A 19869-nucleotide genomic window follows, 5' to 3' on the forward strand; every position below is an offset into this window, starting at 1 on the left:
TGATATATAGGTTCAGAGATTCATTATGATCGTATTGGAGGCCGAAACGCCGCATCTCTGGTGAATAAGGATGATCCGAATGTCATTGAAATCTGGAATCTCGTGTTCATGCAGTTCTCTCGTGATGCATCAGGAACCTTGCATTTGTTACCTGCAAAGCATGTTGATACAGGAATGGGATTTGAACGTATCACCTCAATTCTACAGAATAAGATGTCGAATTATGACACTGATATCTTCTCTCCCATCTTTGAAGCCATTCATCAAGTGGCTGGTGTGGAGGGATACACTGGTCTTGTTGCTGGTCAAAATGGTGTTGATAAGATGAATGAGCAGGCAAAGAAAGATATGGCGTAAACTCAGGATGGTTGTTTGATTGGTAGATATCGTGTGGTAGCTGATCATATTCGTACTCTGACAGTAGCCATTACAGATGGAGCTGTTCCCAGTAATAATGGTCGAGGATATGTATTGCGTCGTATTCTCCGTCGAGGTGTTCGCTATGGTCAGGAGATTCTGAAGTGCAAGCCTGGATTCTTCTCCGAGTTGGTCCCTGTAGTGGTGTCGCATATGAAGGATGCCTTCCCAGAGCTGGAGGAGAAACAGCACTTTGTTCAGGAAGTGATTCGAGAGGAAGAGATGGCATTCAATCGTAAGAAAGAGAATGAGGAGTGATATTAAGGCACATTGGAGAAGGGTCTGAAGCGATTCGCACAAGAGGCAGAACGCTGTACAATGACAGGTCAGAAACAGATTACAGGCGATGTGGCATTCTTCTTGTATGGTACATTGGGATTCCCGATCGATCTGACTCAGGTAAGGATTGATAGTGGAGATGAGGCATAGTTGATGGCAGAAGAAGCAGGATTGAGTGTTGACTTAGCTGGATATGAGAAGGCAATGGAAGCAGCACGTCTGGAGGCAAAAGCAGTAGGAAGATGGATGTGAGGATCATGTCAGAGCCATAAGAATGTTGCAGGAGCAGCATTGGTGATGGAGGCAGAACAAGTGAGTCATTTGAAGAAGGCAGAGGTACCGACCACGAATGATCTGCCTAAGTATGAATGGTATCAGTCATTGGAGACAGAGGTGCTGGCTCTGTATACGAGTCAGAAGGAGTTCCCTGAAGAGGTGAAGGAGAGTGATGGACAAGTGGGTTTGATTGTACGTGAGACAAGTTTCTATGCTGAGTCTGGAGGTCAAGTGGCAGATACTGGTATTATCACAGTGGGTGAGACAAGGTAGGAATGAGAAAGGAGTATGAGAGTAGTTTCAATGTATTGAATGTGATGTCCTATGGAGGATATGTGTTACATATTGGTACAGTGGAGAAGGGTATGATTCGCAAGGGTGATCACTGTACATGTTGTGTGGATTATGAGCGTCGAATGTTGATTGCTCCAAATCACACTCTAACACATATGATGAACTGGGCGTTACGTCGTGTATTACAAACAGACACTGATCAGAAGGGTTCATTGGTCGATGATCAGAAGCTTCGTTTTGATTTCAACAGTACGAAACCTGTTTCACCATCACAACTGGCGGAGGTTGAGCGTCAGGTGAATGAGAAGATCAATGATGCTCTTACGGTGTATACTTCTGTAGTTCCCATCGAGGAAGCACGTCAGATCTGTTCATTACGAGCTGTATTTGGTGAGGTAGGATTGATAGACAGTTGATTATCTAGCACTATCCTAATATGGTTCGTGTGGTATCAATTGGTCGACCTGTGGCTGATCTGTTGGCAGATCCAAAGGTAGGACTTGTAGAGAGATGTTCATTTAGAATGAGGCGTGGATGGAATATTCTGTGGAGTTTTGTGGAGGAACACATCTGAGTAATCTAGCTCAGGCCAAGTTCTTCTCGATTGTGGAGGAGGGTAGCATTAGCAAGGGTATCCGTCGTATTGTGGCCATCACAGGAGATCGAGCAAATGAGAGTATTGTATTGGCCAATCAGATTCAAGGGATGTTGTCGCATGCTCGTTCGTTGCATGGAAAGGAGTTGGAGATGGCTGTAACTGAGCTTCAGCAAGTGTTACCAACAGCTGTGATCAGTGTGGCGACGAAGGTGGAGTTCAAGGAGGAGTTGAAGGCCTTGGAGAAGGCAATGATGGCTGAGAGAAAGGAAGCGACAGCCAAGCAGTTGGAGCAGGCTCTGGCAGAAGCAAGTGTGATGGTGAATGATGTAAAGAGAAAAGGGTCGTGTGGCTTATATTGTGAATGGTATTGATAGTAGCAATGCAAGCAAATTGATGCAGAGAATTCGTGAAATGGATTCAGAGAACTCCTATTTCCTCTTCAGTGTTGATGAGGTACATAACAAGGTAGCAATGTATGCCTTAGTGGCAAAGGAGAAGGTGAACAATACCTTCTCTGCTAGGATATGGATTAGTGAAGTGGCTGCTGTATGTGGTGGAAAGGGAGGTGGTTCTCCAGTCCAGGCACAGGGACAATCAAAGGACATTTCGAATGTGAAGGCAGCTTTTGCAAAGGCCGAAGAGATGCTCCAGTAAATCTATGAGGGTGAAGTGTTTGTTGTTCAATGGAGAACATTGAAGTGAATCTTTGACTTCAATCAGTTAGTCAAAGAAATGTGAGAAGGATCAAAACAAAGAGAAACACACATTATTTCTATCATCTGGAATGAACTCCTAAAAAGTGTACAAACAATACTGTAACTTGGTAACACACGATGAAGATTCCTTATAATAGGAGGGCTTTTCAGATAATTCAACAAGTTGAGTACTTTGTACTCTCTCTTCCATTGAACGTAAGAATCATCCACTTTAAGATACTGAATAATCAATCAGAGAAAATAGTGCCATTTTCTGGAGCAAATTGAAATCTATCAAATTACACTTGCAGAGATCCTCTCCAAGTTGCAATTCGTCGATATTACATTGTGAATCGAAAAGAATGTCTTCCTCTCCGTATCCCTCCAGTGATCATGGAAACGCCACATGTCGCGAAATCTGGGATGAAATGAAGAAGCTGACAGTATTTGTCGACACTTCCCTCGATTGTTACAAAGTGGTGGTGAGTTTGCTATCTGACGTTTAGAGCGAGTTAAATGAGTATCATTTTGCAATATTTGTTCAGTATTGCATTACTCTTCTATACATCGATGTGGCAGAAGCCAAGCGTTTCTTTTCAACATATCGGCTACGTCATTTACTCTTTCACGAAGATAAACTGATTGTTATGAACCAAGTTATTGACGATCCAAAGGTATTCGTGTAGGAGCTTGATATAATCCAAATAGAATCGACAAGAGTCGGATTATCACCAGCACTTTTGTATGGATGTGACAATGAGAGAAGTGACACGTATGTTGTTAGTAGAGTTTATTCGACAGAATAAGCTTACAAAAATCCTTGAAATGGAGAATAAAGTCGTTTCATTTCAATTGTTTGAGCATTTAGTATGTTTACATTGTGATCGATCCAACAACCAGTGGGACACCTGCCGTCATTATTGCTCAGCAGAAGATATTAATGGATCGTCAAAAGAAGTATAATTCTCCCTCAAGTTCATCTGAAAACTCTAGTTTTGCATGTTTTACTGTTATTTCTTAATTCATAGAGAGAACTAAGTGAAGAAGAGAAAAAGAATCGTTTTCCATCTATCGCTCTTGCTTCATTCACTTCCCAGTTTGATAGCCACATTATCTGTATCTCGATAAGTAATGATGGAAATTGCGTATCTTCATTCTATCGCTATTGACTTAGATTGCCACTTCTTCAGAAAATGGACTGGTTCATCTGTGGAAGTGTCAACAGAATCCTTCTCAAATCGTTCATGTCATTTTATCCTTCTCATCTTACCCATAGAGTCTTCTGTTAGGTCATACAGAAGCAGTAACAAGCATGGACTTCAGTAATGATGGAAAATACCTTCTGACCTGTGGTCTTGATGGTGGTGTTCGTCTGTGGCTAACAGATCTGGGTCGTTGTGTTGTCAATTATCGTTCGTTCTCCACTCCTGCATGGTGTGTTCGATTTAGTCCAAAAAACCGTTGTTTTTGTGTCTGTTCAGAAGGAGGAATTGTGTACATGTACAATACGGACGATATCCAGTATGCAAGACGCTTTGTTGCTTCATTAATGGATATATATGTGTGTGAATGGTCAGTTGTCAGTATGGGAGCTATTATATTGGGTACTGCAAGTGGTGACACGTATCTATGTAATGCGGAGTGAGAATGATGGATATGAGTCATTTGTAGTACTGGTGAACTTATGCGTCAATACATTGGGAATGGATCTGCAGTTACTGCTATCTCGTTTATAAATTATTCTCATTTCTTAATGGCTGGATATGAAGATGGGAGTTTGAGTGTTTATCAAACTAGTAATTGCAAACGTGTGGCTCTAGTTCATGGTCACAAGAAAGTATTATTCACTATGATTGATTGAGAATTAGGCTGTTCGTAAAATTGTCTATAATTCAGATAAGAACACAATCATGTCAATTAGTGAAGATGGTCATATAAAGATTTGGGAATTCATTGTTAACATGGAGGTAATGTATAATACATAGGAAGTGGACAAACAGAGTCGTTTGGAGAAACAACCGTTATCCTCGTATTCGTTCTTCGAAGAACCCTCTCAACCAGAACCCAGAGAGCCTACAGTAGCACTAAATCAGTTGAAGTGTTATTCAGTTGATGGTCTTCATTTGGTTGATGCAGTATATGTGAAGAAAGATGTTGTAATGGTGGCTGGACTCTTTGATTCCTATGTTTGTAACATACTATCATCAGCGGTAAAGCGAAGTATCTCAAAGAGTGAGTATAAACACTCAAACAATCATAAAAGCAAGTAAATGAAACAAGGATATAGACTATCCATATACACCTTTTTAATCTCATGTTCTTCGTTCAAAAGGATCCACGTTTCTTCCGCAAAACAGAGAGACGGAAACCATTTGCAGTTTCAAGAAGATGCGGATGCTCCCGATTCCTTAAATCCTGAAGAATTTGCATGTAATCATTAAATCCATACTAACATCAACAATCAAGGATATAATCTCAGCAAAATCACTTTTGCTCAGTTTCTCCTTTTCTTGCTCCATCAGAGCAAGTCCAATACAATACATTAACAGAAATCTCTCTGGATCTGCAAGCAGGGAATCCCAGACACGAAGGACCTGCTCCATTGGTAATTCTCGTGAGAACAATGTTGTTACCCATCGAACTGCATAAAACTGAGGATCAATCAGCAATTCTTGCTAATCTGTGAATCATCAATCTAATGCAAACAAAATGCCGAGCAATATCAGGTAGATATTCTGTAACCATTTCATCGAGAGTTAGAAGCACACCTCGTAATCCAGTTGTTGATGCATCCATTTGACGAATAAACAGATCTCGTGTCTCTGAAATCAATGTATTGAACGCGAAAAACGTATCTGCTTCGACTTCAATTGATACTTCACCATTCATCTTTTCATCATAGTCTGGTTATAATATTTACCTGTGGATTTTCTGCACGACCAAATGCATATAGTAATGGTGCCAGTAATTCATTCATTCCTTGGACATACTCCACACCACGATTCAACTGACTCATCACATACAAGATGCGAGCGAGAACATTACGATTATAATGGCTGAAGAACGGCACATCACTGTGAGTCCGCTCTGTGTCTTTCCAAATAATCCCTCGAATTTCCGAATCACCAAAATCTCGAGACCATTGACTCTCGTTGTTCATCCCAAGAGATTCTGTTGCTTCTTGTCTTTTCCATGAGGAGTCGATGGGATTTGGAAGAATCATGCTATTTTCCTTACCACATCGTCGATTACGATTAACAATAAACTCATCTACAAACTGGAGATAGTTTGATTTATTCGTTTCCTTTGCCTTTTCCCATTGTGAAGGTTGAAAGGGATAGCAACGCAACAGCATCTTCCAAAGGTACGATCGAACGCAAGGATCTGAAAGTCCATTGAAACATACTTCACGCACCTCGCATTCGAAAATCGGTCCATTCCGAAACAAAGGAGTCAAACAACGATCGATCGATTGATCAGGTCGACACGGGAAAATGGAGCACTCAGACATCTTTTTCAAGTCGTAGATGCGATGAGGAAGGTATATCTATTCATTATTTCCACTTCACATACGGACATCCGAATCACCCCACTTCTGAATCTTATACTCTCCGTTTGGCATCAAAAATTTCCTCCAATGTAAACGACTACATGGACGAGCAAAGCAAATCGAAAGAGGTCGCTTCGCGTATCGGAGGATATCTCTTACTTCCTTTGCTTCCATCAAGTATGTTATTTGTTTGTTCACGGATATAACATAGTCTCCTCGTTTGATAGCTTCACTTCCCTAGGATCTTAACGATTTTAATATAGTTTACTTCTAGTGGAAATGCAGATCCATCGTCCCTTCTCTCATAATCCTTAACAATAGGAAAACCGTCCTCTGTCTTTCCTAATGTGAAACCAAGAGGTCCATTACCAAATATTACCTCTCGACAGTATTTGGAATAGACCTTAAGTGCCATGGAAGAGGATACAGGTATTCAAATTCTTAATGTCAGCTTCTTCATTGATAAAGAAGATTATTCCTCCTCTTACAAGTAGTCTTCATAAGGGACAACTTGGAAAAATCTGTATTATTGGAGGTTGCAAAGAATACACAGGAGCACCGTTTTATGCTGGGATATCTGCTCAACGTGTTGTAGAAAATGAGTTTCTATAAGTAATTATTAGGGAGCTGACTTGGTGACAATCATCTGTGCAGAAGAAGCAGGGGTTCCTATAAAATGCTATTCTCCAGAGTTGATTGTGTATCCTATGATTCATTTGAGCGATCAGCAGGAGGGAAGTGAAGAGTTTAGGAAGAATTGTGACTCTAACTTTGCGTCAATTACACCAGTCTTGGAAAGGAATGACTCGATTGTGATAGGACCTGGAGCAGGTCGACATCCTAGTATGGTCGATACAATGAAAAGAGTTATTTCGTTTGCTATTCGATATCAGAAACCTCTTGTAATCGACGGAGATGGGTTATGGGTTGTAACTCAGAATCTTTCGTTGATTACTAGGTAGGATCTATCGGTAGTGGTAATGGATAGCGCACAAAATGTTATATTAACTCCAAATCAGATGGAATTTACTCGTTTGTGGAATGCAGTCACAAAGGAGGAAAGAAAACCTAATGAACTTGTCAGTTCTGGTACTTTATTATCATAAGTAGATTTCTAATGAAACGACCTGCTTTGCCTCTTCATTATCAAATAAATTAGGAGATGTAACAATTATTCAGAAAGGAATGATTGATGTAATTGCTAAAGGGGAGACAGTTACAAGAGTTACGGAAGAAGGTTCTTTACGACGTTGTGGTGGACAAGGAGATGTCGTTGCAGGAGTAATGGGTGTCATGAATTTGTGGAGCACTCGAACTGTAATGGACATGCCATCTGGAGTTGTTGCTGCGACTGCTACTTCCCAGATAATACGAAGAGCGGCATCGAGGGCATTTGCGAAGGAACAACGAGGAATGACAGCAATGTCGATTGTTGCAGAATTACCACATGTTCTTGATACATTATTAGGTGTTTGTTACAAACACATCAGAATAGAATCTCACCAAGTGTAGCATTCATACCCTGAACCAGATTATCTGTCAGCAATTCCTCTGCATCGATCTTTAGCTGTTTATTTGGATCCACACGACCCACAAACGAGTTATCTTCCTTTGATTCTTCCTCCACTCGCTCCTTTAACGCTTTCACCATTATCTGCATGTCTTCTACGAGATCCAGGTTATGTTTTTCCAAGTCATTGAAAGGTTTACACACCATTCCGTCCTACACACTCAAATCTGTTCAGAAAGGATACATGCCATTGAGGACGAGAAAGACGGGTCATCAAATCTTCATCTGACTACACATTAAGAAGATATCAAGAACTCACAGGATCAACATTCCAGCGAACAGGTAAACGATAATATTCACGGCCACAACCTCGCTGTTTCTGTTGAGATGTAGACTTGGAAATATGACCTCGGTTTCCTGTGCTTTGAAGTGGTTTAGGGGCTGTCATCATCATCATCATACCTCCTGCTCCAGGATAAAGACGGAACGCATCAATTACAACATTACCTTTGACGGACTGGATGGGATCCACCACTACAGCGACACAACGGGGATCAATCTTCTCAAATGTCTACAAATGATTCTCACAATCGATACATACATCCTGTGTATTTACATCGACCGAAGATAACCAACAACCAAAACCAGGATGCGAGTGATACCAGCCAACAACATTTTCCATTCTACCCATTAGAGAACGACTCCAACAAAATGGAACGTACCTTCCTGTCTGCTTCATGAGTTCCATGTAATCGCTTTGATACTTCTCATCCAATGTCTCCACACTTGCAGCAGTACCCAATTGAGGCATTGGGAATACATCTGTTACGTATATTGTCAAATCATCAGCGAATTCTCCTAGCATCATTCCCATCACTTCTATTGGAACTCCAGCCCGACCTACAATCAATCGAACCCGTAATAAAGTACCATGTTTAATCATCTTGATCAAGGCAAGTGGTGATATATATACAGTCTCTGATGAATTAATGTTTCTAGTATTTGCTGTAGGATTCAGGAAGTCCATTTCAGTATAAAAGAATGAAGAATCTAATTCCCATGATCTTGGATGTGTGATTTCGACAAACAATAGATTAATACTAAAGAGGATTTACTGTTTGACGACCTTAGCTTTCGTCTTCTTTTGTTTCTTGTTCACTTTCTCTTTCTTCTCAGGTTTCTTTGATTGTGTGCTCTTCTCCACACGTTTAGGCGGCTCCAGCTTCGGCGCCTCCACACTCTCAAAACGCTCAGCTACACATTCTTCATACTTCAACTCTATTTCACCAAACGTCTTTCTCTGAACTCCTCTCAGAGATTCATTCTTCGAAAAGGTTATCTCGTAGAGAATTGAAGTGACCATGAAGGAACCACATATTATGGTCTATTCACAAGGATATTGAACATAACGAAGATCAACATCAGTGAAGACAGGCAAATCCTTCTTCTCTCCTTCTACCGATAAATCTCTTCTATTGAATTCTACTCTCTCTCATTGTCTCGTAATCGTTAAGAAGACTTTCCAATACACGAGTCTTCAACACATTCACAATCACCACATTATTCTTCGTTTTCAATACGTTAATTAGTGGAGTAATAAGGGACTAGAATGAAAACAACAAAAATAACTAACGGTGAAATCATAACTCGAGATGTGAGGCAAACAGTCCACCAACTCCTCCAAGAAACATTCGCAGAACTGATTGAGAGGTCCCACATAGTCAGTGTTTGCCAGAACATCTAGAATCAGACTTGTATATGAATCCACCAATTCTTGTTTCCAGCCCCTCTATAACTCAAAAAATTTAAGAAAATTAACAGAGTCAAGAAGCAAAAACATCTTAAAAACCATCTTCCGCATCAACATACAGTACTTATCAATCCGGAAACGATCTAACCCACTCCACTCACGGACCATCGTCTTCCAGAAGCAGGAAATGTACAACCAGGATAAAGAGTCCATTCGGAAGTCAAAAACCTAGAATGAATGGAAAGGTCAATGTCAACAATGTCGCTAAGAAGAGTAGCCAATGCCTCTTGTACAGGAGGCTTATCTGACATCCAGAAGGTGTAGAACAAGCCCTTCCACAACTTCATCATCTCCAGTTCAGTAATCTCCTGAACTGATTTGAGTTCCCTATTGTAAATCACCAAAATTCAAAAGAAATACCTCCGAATCGTGTCGACTGCTTTATCTCTCACTGACTTCTCGGTATTGGCCAGGTCCTTTCCCAACCGGTAGAATTTCCCAGTTTCCAGCGATTCTGATTCAGCCATTCGCGAAATAGTTTGAAGCGAAAGAATCGCGGTTCGAATGGCAAATGAAAAGATCGGTACGATTTGACAAAAACCGTTATCGTCGTTAACGAACACTCACTTGAATCCTTGAGACTCTTGTCATTTTCTTTCTCGGATGAAGAAGGGGTAGGCATCAAATCGATGAGTATTATTCTTCAGTTTGCTTCTTGCAGCCTCGATTGTCACTTTAATTCTCGATATGGGAGGAGGACCCGTTTTCATTGTCTATGCATCAATGAACTTAAACAAAAATGCATCGATTCCTGCAGCAACGTGGTTACTTGTGTTTCTTTCTGTCATTATTTCATTATTAGGTTCGGGGAATCTTAAATATTGTACAATATATAACCGTTCTTGTTTTGTGTGTTATGGTCTCTCGGATTAAGCGATACTATTCACGTAGGGAGGAAGCATTGTTGCTGCATATTATTCTTATGATTTATAGAGTGGTAGCTAACTTCTTAACAACGAGTCCAGCTGCATATACGTACTATCTGATGATTCTGGGAGGTGTTGTATGGAATTCACTCGGAAGTGGATGGGTTGGACCCGCTTTCCAAGATTACAGTCGTTCATTTGGCATCTGTTATCTAGTATGTGTGATTCTTTCATGGATCAGTACTATTATCTCTCCTACATTCGTTTTATCTGGTAGGATTCTTTGTTACGGTTAATCCAAAGGTGGATTGGTATATTCGGTTCGAAAAAAGCAAGAAGAATATCAGCAAGTTCAAGGAAGTGTGATGGATGATCTATTGAATGATGAAAATGCGATTCTTGATTTGGATAAGATTATGAAACGAATCAACAGTGATGGAACTACACTGTCTGTAGATGACATTCTGTGGAGAGAGAAGTATATTTTATCCCCGGATAACAAGATGACGGAGACACAACCTGTGGAGTTTTCAGATGACGTAAGACCTGTGATTGTGACGGATATCCGCTCTTCCTGTGAAGATACGAGTAATCCGTTGTTAGAGGATCTAACGCGGGAATTGAATCGTCCTTTTTCTCCTGTGAACGATATTGTATTGATTCATCGAGATGTGTTGGATGAGGAAGGAGATGAACAAGAAGATGATGCAGATTTGGAACTTCGACGGGCATTGTCGCAGCAGCAAGCCATCGTACAGTGTCCTAGTGATGTTCTGATCACTGAATCCATTCTTTCTCCGTCTCATGAGTCTTCACCTTTTCCTAGTCCTACAGTTGCCAACTCTTCTCCTCTTCTTTGCCCTGCAGTGCCTAGTACATTGCCTCTTCTTCATACTCCCATTTCCAGTTCCTCATCTCCTCATCTCTCATTCCCAAATTCCTCTCCTCTCCAATCATCAGGTCAAACATCAATTTCTTCTACAGAGTCCAGAAGAGAGAGTTTCGGTTCTACACGAACGCTTAGAATACATCGGGACGTATCGATACGAAGTGCAAAGGAGAACATCGTGCGTTCTGAAACTGTGATTCATGAACCATCAATTAGCGCGTATAATTAGTGGAAAAGAATAACCAATAGAGAAGAGGATGCTCCCTTTCGGTTTCCTTACTCAATACCAAGTACAGAATATGTTGATCTCTCTCAACAGATGATTGATCAGATAAATGAGGGACAGTTCGACAAGTGTCCAACTGATGAAAATGTCAACAAATTTTCATTTGATTCGTGTGTTTCCTGAAAACAATGAACTCCCATTCCCATTGATGTGCGATATTTACTCGTCATCCTCGCTCTCCTCAGCGACGCACAGCTCCTTATCAGAGACGTAGATACCATCAAGGAACTTACGGATATCCTTGTTTCTCACCAGCACAGACTGATAGATCTGAGCAGCTACATATCATCCAAAATGTCATCACTTACCAGAAGTGGACACAGCTTCGATATCGTTTCCCTCGAGGATGATCTCATCCTTCTGAGCCTCAGACTTGGCCACAGTCACTCCTTCGAGCATGTGGATATGACGCACTCTCTTCTCTCCAAGGAAGTTACGCACCTCCACCTTCTTTCCCTCCTTGTTGATAGCAACATTGATGGGGAAGTGGGCGTACACGAAACGCATCTTGTAGCGGTATCCGTGAGTCACACCAGTGATCATGTTGCGGATGTGAGTGCAGATCGAACGTACAACAGCAATGTTCTTGTGGAGTCCGAACCACAGGTCAACAACAACTCTGTTATCCTCCTTCTTGATATCGACGAACTGGTGGCTGAAGTCACGACGAAGGGTTCCACGAGGTCCCTTCACTACAACACGTCGGTTCTTGATGTACACTTCCACTAGTCGCTCACTTTCGTAAAACACTCCCTACCTCCTTCGGGAATCTCAACATGGTTAGAAGAAAGAGTTATCTTCATTCTGATTCAATCTATTCAGGGAATAAGGAATTCTGTGCCTCTCCATTCATCACCAAATGTACAGTGATACCCACTTCATGATTATCAAGAAGGAGGTTTATGGAGTGAAAACAGTGCAAAGAATGACTCTGATGGTAAACAGTATGTAAGAAAGAACTTGAAAATACTAAAAGAGATAGAATCCATGGTTTCATAGAATAAAGATTCATTTCACGCTGACCAAAGAAGCCGTTATGTCACTACTTGAACTGTGTGGAACCGATGAGACCGATATGCAATCGGAAAAGTAGTCGCTTTAGTGGTAAATGACGATGTAGTCGTCCTCTGGATATATCACTAGAATCTCTGAACAAATTTATGATTCTTTATCGGAAGGAATCAGTTGAAGGGATGGAAAAAGACCTGGCTGTTGATTTGATGTGGTTGTATTATTCATAGTGTGATAATGATGAATGGAAACAGCAACAACTTTCTGTACTATTAACTTTATGACTTGATGGTGTAGGTCATAAAGATTGCTGCAGATGTCCTTTATGGAAACTACAAGGCGTTATTTGATAGAGAGGTGTTTAAATCGCTCTTGTTAGCGGATCGTTCGCTCAATGAGAGCATTTGTACTGTAACTCACATCGGTAATATGTAGTTTCTCCAGGAAGTGGATTAATGTGCTTAACGTCATTCCTAAAGCAACGAGTCGTCTCGTTCATTCACTCTGCAAACAACGATAATGAAGAGATTCTAAAGTATCCATCATCTTTTGTTCGCATAAAATGTAGACAGCAAGAGATCCTTCTAGTAGCAGTCACCCTTCTAAACATGTACATGCAAGCCAATTATACTGGTCCAGAACTCCATGAGGTCTTCGCAGAGATTTCTTCTTTCTACCCATTCCCGTGGTTCCATTCTGTCAAAGAGGAGGATATGAAACAAAGTTCCATAGCACTCCAAACACTTGAGATTGATGGTGAAACTCCCTATGAATTGGAGAAGTTCCCTTTATTACTGTCAACAGCAGAGTCTTTATTGCTCCTTCTAGAAGAAGTGGCTCATCCATCGATCTGTTTGTATGTCCGATGGTGGTTGGCACGCAGTGCTGTGGTACATCATCGTTGTCTTTTAGGTAACCTCTCTCCTACGCTATGTGACCGAGTACGGTCGAATCAGTCCTGGATTGAAGAACAGTAAGAATGGAGAAGATGATGAAGAATAGACTTCGATCGCATGTATCAGAGACAGATCCATGGGAATTAGTCCGTTGTTTGATTGAAGAAGGATTGTTTTATCTGTATACCTTTGAAACAGAGAAAGCAAACCCATTCTTCTTAGAAGCAATGAAATGTTCTATAGAATGAGAAGAATGATCAAATAGATAGTCAAATTGAGTGTGAGTTAACTGGGGTAAAAGGAAGAAGGACAAAATATCAGACTTTTGATACATCCCAATTGCTTGTTGTTGCAAATAGGTGAATAATAGAATTATAATATCATTTCTAGTAAATTGGATGAGAATCAAATCACTTCATCAACAGACATTGTACATACCAATTATGAATGGATCATTCTTAGTCACGAATTCCAAATGTTGTTAAATTAGATGAAGTAAATAAGGATAACATTATGTTAGAAAGTGTTCTTATTGCTCCTGATACTGATTCTCATCTTCGTGAACAAAGTCGTTTATCTGTGATGGATCAGATTCTTATTCAATGTCTTTGTATTGATATTAAGAATAACAATCCAAAACATGGTTTGATTACTGAACAGATGGCTTCATATATTCAGCGTATTCTGGTTATCATTCTATTGAAGTTTTATCATAGGCACATCCTTCCAATTGGACCGTGTACAGTTATTCCTTGTTATTAAAGACCTTTGTTGATTATGAGAATATGCGTACCAAAGAACGTGCTATCTTGCAATTGCAAGTTCTCGTAGATCAGCTCAGTAATGAAACAACACCTTTATTAAGTAATAAGGAGGCAAATCAGGCGAATGCTCCAGTATGGGAGCGATTGATGGTAGGGATTGGAATTTGAAGTAAATGAATAGTATCTTTATAGTACAGGATACCCTCCTTTTTGGGAATTGAAGAAAAGATTGGCAGAACATTATTTTAGTTATGGAGTTGTTATGACTGCTTTGGGGATTTATCGTGAATTAGAGCTCTTTGAAGATGTTATTAATTGTTTGGAAATTATTGGAAAGAAAGACGAAGCAATCACCATGGTACAGAAATCATGCCTTTTTTAAAAGTAGTTGGAAGAAAGAATTCAAACTAAAGGAGAGACACCTTATTTATTATGTCGAATGGGTGAATTGAAGAAGAGTCCTAAATTGATGGAGAAAGCATGGGAAGTATCTAATCATCATTATGCTCGCGCTCAACGTGATTTGGGTGATTATTATTACGAGAAGGGAGAATATGAGCAATGCAAATCATATTATTCTGCAGCTGTATAATTGATTTGTGGGGCTTATTGATAGTTAACAATTAACATGTTATATCCTAGTACGTGGTTTAAGAGTGCTGTTGCATCAATGCACACAGGTGATTATCTTCATAGTATCACGTGCTTTACTACGTTATTGAAGCTAAATCCTGAATTTGGTGAAGGATGGTCAAATCTAGCAGGTGTGTTGATGAAAGTTGGTAGGATGAAAGAAGCATATGAAGCTGCTTGTCAAAGTATACGCTTTCTTCGTGAGAATTGGCGTGTATGGGATAATTACATCACAATTAGTGTAAGAGAGAGAAAGAGACATGTGATGAGTAGATGTTAGCAAAGCGATATGCTTCTGTGATTGAAGGATTGAGTACTCTGTTGGATCTTAAGGATAAGAATCAAATGGACTTGGATTACAATCTGATTTCGAATCTCACTTATTCAGTACTGAATAAACAAACTGTGGAAGAGAAATGTGATGATTCAGACACTTTAGAAGTGGTAGAAACTCCTTTGGATGACAGTGTGTTTGATCGATTGAATGCTACACTATCAGGTTTGGAAGAGAAATTAGATCAAGAATATGAAGAGGAAGAAGAGGAGAAGAAGGAAACAGTAACTACAGAAAATGAACGTCAGTTCTTACTAAAGAAATTAGCAGAACTCTTTGATAAGCTGCAGAAAATGGTAAGAGAGAAGAGAGAGTATAATGATTAGTTCCCTCGAGATGTGAAGCTGTATGAAATCTTGTATTACTTCTACTCAACAACAGATCAAACAGAATTAGCATTTGATGCTATGTTGAAGAAGTGTCGTTCTTTCATGACAGGAAACTATTTGGCTTCAGAAGAATCCGTAAAGAAAGTTTTAACAGCTGGCTATAGTTTGATCAAGTTTGTAGTCGAGAAGGATTATTCGAAGAAGTTCTTTGAAGTGAAAATGCTTTGTCGAAGTATCATTTCTCGATGTTCTCGCTCGTACAGTTCTTTAGAAGAGTATACTCAACTCAAATCGTATATTGAGGAACATGATAAGTACAAGTGTTTGTAACAAAGAATCTAACCACACTCAATTCGACTTTGGAGTTTCTGTTATAACTTCATCCTTCTTAATTGATACCACTTCCTGAGGGAGCTTGAACTCACCTCCCAAAGCAGCAAGCAGCAAGTTATTCAAACGAGGAATCATCGTACGAGGATCATCCAGAAGTCCAGCAGATACCAGACAATTATCGTACAACTGCTCTGTCAAACACTGAGCCAGCAGAGGCTTGACTGTTTTCACTTCATTCAACTTCATCAGAAGAGGATGATGAGGATTCACCTCCAACACAAGTGGCTCCAGAGGCATCAAGCCCTTGAGATCACCTCGAGCAGCTTGCATCATCTTCACCATTCGTCGGTATCCAGCATTGTTGCTATCAGTCACGATAGCAGGTGATTCCACTAGACGATGTGTTACTTTCACATCCTTCACCTTCTCGCCCAACGAAGTCTTCATCCATGAGACCAACTCTGCAGCCTGCTGCTCATTCAAACCTGTTGTTTGTGCTGCCTCTCCTTCCTTCTCCTCCTGCTTCTTATCCTCAGCAGACAGATCAATTGAAGCATTTTCCACTGAGACAAACTTCTTACCCTTGAACTCACGAACATTTGTCATGACGAAGTCATCAACAGGATTATAGAGGAACAATACTTCCAAATTCTTCTTCTTAAACACTTCATAATAAGGAGAACTCTCAGCAAGATCACGACTACTAATATTCAAAAAATAGATATCCTTTTGATCTGCAGGCATTCGACTCACATACTCATCCAATGTGGTCAATTCCTTCTCATCCTTCGATGAACTCTCAAACATCAATACAGAAGCCAAGTCTTGACGATTGTCATAATCCTGAATCACTCCTTCCTTCAAGAAGGCATTAAATTCCTTGTAGAAAGTCAAATACTGATCACGTTCCTTCTTACTCTTATCACTCAAGAAACGAAGGAATTTCTTTGTCAAAATCTTTCGAATTCGCTTCACTAACAAGGAATCTTGCATATTCTCACGAGAAAGAGACAGAGGAATGTCATCACTGTCAACAACACCATATACAAATCTCATCCAATCAGGAAGCAAATTCTTGCTATGAGGTTCAATCAGAATCTTGCGAGAATAGAGTGAGACACCAGGCTCCATACGACCCAAACCCATCTTCTCTGTCTGCATGCTACCTACATAGAAGAGAGCCTTCAATGTGATAGGAGCATCTGCAGTGAAATGAAGACGGAAGAGAGGAGTATCCCATCTAGTAATGATAACCAATCAGTAATCATTACCCCTGACCAATGAAATGATAGAAATCAAGATACTGTTGTTCAGTGATGGAATTCTTATCCATTGCCCATATGGCATGTACCGTGTTCACTTCCTTTCCATTGAGACGAATGGGATGATTCACAAAGTTACTGTACTTCTTAATAACTCGTTGAACTGTCTGATCCAGAGCATACTTCTTCTGGTCCTCCTTCAGATGCAAGACAATTGTCGTACCACGAGGAGATTCTGTTGATTTGGTGATCTGATAGTCACCAGTTCTACTTATTACTTCTCATATACGTTAGTACCCTTCAGATGACCAACAATATGTGGTATCATCAGTTGCAGAATGTGAATAGACATCCACATGATCAGCTACCATGAAGGCAGCATAGAAACCAACTCCAAAGTGACCGATCAGAGAACTGCCCAGATCACCCGCCTTTCCCTATTCATAACCCACTTCTAGAATACTCACTTCGTCCGTAGCCTTCTTAAGGAAAGCCTTTGATCCAGAACGAGCAATCACTCCAAGATTCTCTTCCATCTCCTTCTTTGTCATACCAATACCCGTATCCTGAATTGTAATGGTTCCATTCTTCTCATCCGTGTAAATACGAATCTCCAGAGGCAAATCCTTGTCATTCACAGCCATTCCTGACACTTGCTCATGACGAAGCTTCTCCAGAGCATCCGAAGCATTTGAAATCAGCTCTCTCAAGAACACCTCCTTGTCTGTGTAGATCGAATTCGTCACAATATCGAGCAGCTGCTTCGTCTCAGCCTGGAATTCGTGCTTCTCCTCAGTAGCACCTTCTTCCTTCTTAGGTGGAACAAACTCCACTTTCTTCTCCTCCTCTTTCTTTTCATTTCCTTCATCCTTCTCATTGAACAGCATCTCTGAAGCCATCTTCTTGGCCTCCTCAGGACTCAAACCTTCCTTCTTCTCATCATCAGCGGCAGTCGAGAAGAGCATTGCACACACATTACTCGAAGGAGCAAGACGATAACAATTGTAGTTACCTGCAAGTCTGCGAACTGCGAGTCTGCTGTTAGCACGGAATCCTTTCACCAATGTATTGAAAGCACGACTTCTAAAAGACATTTCTCTCGATCAAACTGATTCTTAGCCTTTCCTTATACAACACAGAAAAAGGAGAAACAGGGAAATAGAACATTCGATCTAATTCTCAAGGAATTTTGGATCCTCTTTTTGGGCAAGCTGTTAATCTCCTCATCTGTAAGGAGTGACGACATAGGACATTATGCATCGTCTGAGAGTTCCACTTTTTCCACGATTTTTCTCTGCACGGTACAATACTTTTTCATTTCTTTTCTCACTTAAGTATAACTGTAGAAAATGAAATTTGTATCACTCTCATATTTGTTGTGATAGCTAGAAAGAAAAGTTAGAACTGATTATTGTTGCAGTTGTTGCAATCTTGGTTGCAGCGGCTGAAATTGTCATGTATGCAATTGTGGATATAATGCGGTTCTTTATTGGAGAACAGCATGTTCGTTATTGGAAATCCTATATTATGGTTATTTCATTGTTGAGTTATGATTCGTAGGGAGTATATCTACGGTTCGTTCGTTTCTTTATTGCTGATTTCAAACTGATTCTGTCTGGAGATATTGATAAAGTGGAAGAAACGAAGAATAAGTGTGTTTGCTTGTTGTCTTTTAGGTTAGACGATCTTTCTTTATGGTCAACCATCAGACCGAATTGGACTGGATCTTTAGCTGTTACTTTTTACAGATGTTTGACAAAGAATCTGACTTCTCTGCAGTCATGAAAGGATCCTTGGGGTAGATCATAGATAATTATCTAAGTGTTAGTAAGATTCCTATTTTAGGACCTGTTGTCCAGGATCTCAATATGTGTCTTCTGGATCGTCACTGGGAAACCGATCAAGATCACTTCCGACATTTCTTGGAGCGATTTGAATCTCATCCTTGTGCAGAATGTGTCTTCTTCTGTCCTGAAGGCACAACAATCACTAGGGCGAGTTATGAGCGATCGAAGTCATTTGCTCAGCGATCCAACCGACCAAAGTTTGAAGTATGTCTTCTGAAGTAGATTTGATCATAGCATGTACTGCTACCTCGTTCTACAGGTTTGGCTTTTATCATCAAGGAATTACGGGAATGGGAAGAGAATACTGGAGAATCTGTATATCTTTATAATATTACAATGCAGTTTGAAGGGTATTCGGGAGAGATTTGTAGTGATGACAATTATGGTCGTGAAGTTGATGTAACTTTCCCTTCTTTTGAAAATTCCTTCTGGAAGGTATAATTAAATCATATTCATGATCTGAAGCGAATCCCGATAGGATGTCACATGCATGTTGAAGTGGTTCCTCTTTCGAGCATTGTGGACAAGGAAATGAGAGACGCAGATTCAATCAATAAGCAAACAGAGAAGTGGCTCGATCAGAAATGGATTGAAAAGGAGAATGAATTAGAGTATTTTACGAAACACCAATCATTTGATGCAGAATGGACTAAGAATCAGGTATTGTCTTGTTGCATGAGTGACTTGCAGAGAATCGAGAACTTTAACTTGATTCATCGTATTCGTGATTTAGTTCCTTGTTTGATTTTGTTGGGCATTGCTCTGCTTCTAGATATTGTGGTCTTTAAGGGTATTCGTGGTTTGATTTATGCTCTTTTAAAGTATCGTGTTTGTTTGAATTGTGCTATCTATGGAGAAAAGTGATTCGGTAAACAGCCGAGAAATGAATACAGAAACCGTTAGGATTTTGTCAACTCATTAAATACGATGAAGAGAGAGATTTCATCGGAATCGTCATCATCCAGTAGTGCTTCCAGTGACGATGACTAC

The 19869-nt window shown here is 40.2% G+C and overlaps 12 protein-coding genes across 12 annotated transcripts; 6 read left to right on the forward strand and 6 right to left on the reverse strand.

Moving 5' to 3' along the window:
• Window positions 1-108: 108 nt before the first annotated feature.
• On the forward strand, window positions 109-2518 carry JH06_2321 (alanine-tRNA ligase; the record flags this gene model as incomplete). The annotated part of the gene is given in 9 exon segments (XM_014671896.1): window positions 109-353; window positions 384-652; window positions 683-816; window positions 847-930; window positions 961-1241; window positions 1271-1661; window positions 1691-1759; window positions 1789-2190; window positions 2204-2518. 9 exon segments carry the CDS (start codon window positions 109-111, stop codon window positions 2516-2518), a joined length of 2190 nt encoding a protein of 729 aa, XP_014527382.1.
• Window positions 2519-2921: 403 nt separating this feature from the next.
• On the forward strand, window positions 2922-3580 carry JH06_2322 (hypothetical protein; the record flags this gene model as incomplete). Its single annotated transcript, XM_014671897.1, is given in 5 exon segments — window positions 2922-3041; window positions 3066-3233; window positions 3268-3331; window positions 3347-3396; window positions 3428-3580. 5 exon segments carry the CDS (start codon window positions 2922-2924, stop codon window positions 3578-3580), a joined length of 555 nt encoding a protein of 184 aa, XP_014527383.1.
• A 291-nt stretch (window positions 3581-3871) lies between these two features.
• On the forward strand, window positions 3872-4829 carry JH06_2323 (transcription initiation factor tfIId; the record flags this gene model as incomplete). Its single annotated transcript, XM_014671898.1, is given in 4 exon segments — window positions 3872-4200; window positions 4231-4396; window positions 4428-4526; window positions 4545-4829. 4 exon segments carry the CDS (start codon window positions 3872-3874, stop codon window positions 4827-4829), a joined length of 879 nt encoding a protein of 292 aa, XP_014527384.1.
• A 138-nt stretch (window positions 4830-4967) lies between these two features.
• JH06_2324 (TBC1 domain family member) lies at window positions 4968-6181 on the reverse strand (the record flags this gene model as incomplete). The annotated part of the gene is made up of 4 exons (XM_014671899.1): window positions 4968-5234; window positions 5266-5462; window positions 5500-6106; window positions 6137-6181. The coding sequence occupies 4 exons, from the start codon at window positions 6179-6181 to the stop codon at window positions 4968-4970; spliced, it is 1116 nt and encodes a 371-aa protein (XP_014527385.1).
• Window positions 6182-6553: 372 nt separating this feature from the next.
• On the forward strand, window positions 6554-7621 carry JH06_2325 (putative carbohydrate kinase; the record flags this gene model as incomplete). The annotated part of the gene is made up of 4 exons (XM_014671900.1): window positions 6554-6700; window positions 6733-7067; window positions 7098-7198; window positions 7269-7621. 4 exons carry the CDS (start codon window positions 6554-6556, stop codon window positions 7619-7621), a joined length of 936 nt encoding a protein of 311 aa, XP_014527386.1.
• Window positions 7596-8430, reverse strand: JH06_2326 (26S proteasome non-ATPase regulatory subunit; the record flags this gene model as incomplete). Its single annotated transcript, XM_014671901.1, has 5 exons — window positions 7596-7832; window positions 7864-7908; window positions 7939-8190; window positions 8221-8302; window positions 8342-8430. The coding sequence occupies 5 exons, from the start codon at window positions 8428-8430 to the stop codon at window positions 7596-7598; spliced, it is 705 nt and encodes a 234-aa protein (XP_014527387.1).
• Window positions 8431-8730: 300 nt separating this feature from the next.
• Window positions 8731-9459, reverse strand: JH06_2327 (hypothetical protein; the record flags this gene model as incomplete). The annotated part of the gene is made up of 5 exons (XM_014671902.1): window positions 8731-9003; window positions 9025-9074; window positions 9106-9223; window positions 9253-9408; window positions 9439-9459. 5 exons carry the CDS (start codon window positions 9457-9459, stop codon window positions 8731-8733), a joined length of 618 nt encoding a protein of 205 aa, XP_014527388.1.
• A 53-nt stretch (window positions 9460-9512) lies between these two features.
• Window positions 9513-9896, reverse strand: JH06_2328 (hypothetical protein; the record flags this gene model as incomplete). The annotated part of the gene is made up of 2 exons (XM_014671903.1): window positions 9513-9756; window positions 9790-9896. 2 exons carry the CDS (start codon window positions 9894-9896, stop codon window positions 9513-9515), a joined length of 351 nt encoding a protein of 116 aa, XP_014527389.1.
• Window positions 9897-11629: 1733 nt separating this feature from the next.
• Window positions 11630-12013, reverse strand: JH06_2329 (60S ribosomal protein L9; the record flags this gene model as incomplete). Its single annotated transcript, XM_014671904.1, has 2 exons — window positions 11630-11748; window positions 11779-12013. 2 exons carry the CDS (start codon window positions 12011-12013, stop codon window positions 11630-11632), a joined length of 354 nt encoding a protein of 117 aa, XP_014527390.1.
• Window positions 12014-13890: 1877 nt separating this feature from the next.
• JH06_2330 (hypothetical protein) lies at window positions 13891-15767 on the forward strand (the record flags this gene model as incomplete). Its single annotated transcript, XM_014671905.1, has 7 exons — window positions 13891-14064; window positions 14094-14291; window positions 14323-14499; window positions 14530-14727; window positions 14758-15015; window positions 15048-15404; window positions 15435-15767. The coding sequence occupies 7 exons, from the start codon at window positions 13891-13893 to the stop codon at window positions 15765-15767; spliced, it is 1695 nt and encodes a 564-aa protein (XP_014527391.1).
• Window positions 15768-15785: 18 nt separating this feature from the next.
• On the reverse strand, window positions 15786-18126 carry JH06_2331 (heat shock protein HSP90; the record flags this gene model as incomplete). The annotated part of the gene is made up of 4 exons (XM_014671906.1): window positions 15786-17010; window positions 17042-17299; window positions 17330-17469; window positions 17500-18126. The coding sequence occupies 4 exons, from the start codon at window positions 18124-18126 to the stop codon at window positions 15786-15788; spliced, it is 2250 nt and encodes a 749-aa protein (XP_014527392.1).
• Window positions 18127-18487: 361 nt separating this feature from the next.
• On the forward strand, window positions 18488-19743 carry JH06_2332 (acyltransferase-domain-containing; the record flags this gene model as incomplete). The annotated part of the gene is made up of 6 exons (XM_014671907.1): window positions 18488-18562; window positions 18593-18684; window positions 18714-18830; window positions 18861-19083; window positions 19114-19314; window positions 19345-19743. The coding sequence occupies 6 exons, from the start codon at window positions 18488-18490 to the stop codon at window positions 19741-19743; spliced, it is 1107 nt and encodes a 368-aa protein (XP_014527393.1).
• Between the last annotated feature and the right edge of the window lie 126 nt (window positions 19744-19869).

Source organism: Blastocystis sp. subtype 4, assembly GCF_000743755.1.
Source record: "Blastocystis sp. subtype 4 strain WR1 chromosome Unknown seqid_0126, whole genome shotgun sequence".
NCBI classification, from domain to species: Eukaryota; class Bigyra; order Opalinata; family Blastocystidae; genus Blastocystis; species Blastocystis sp. subtype 4.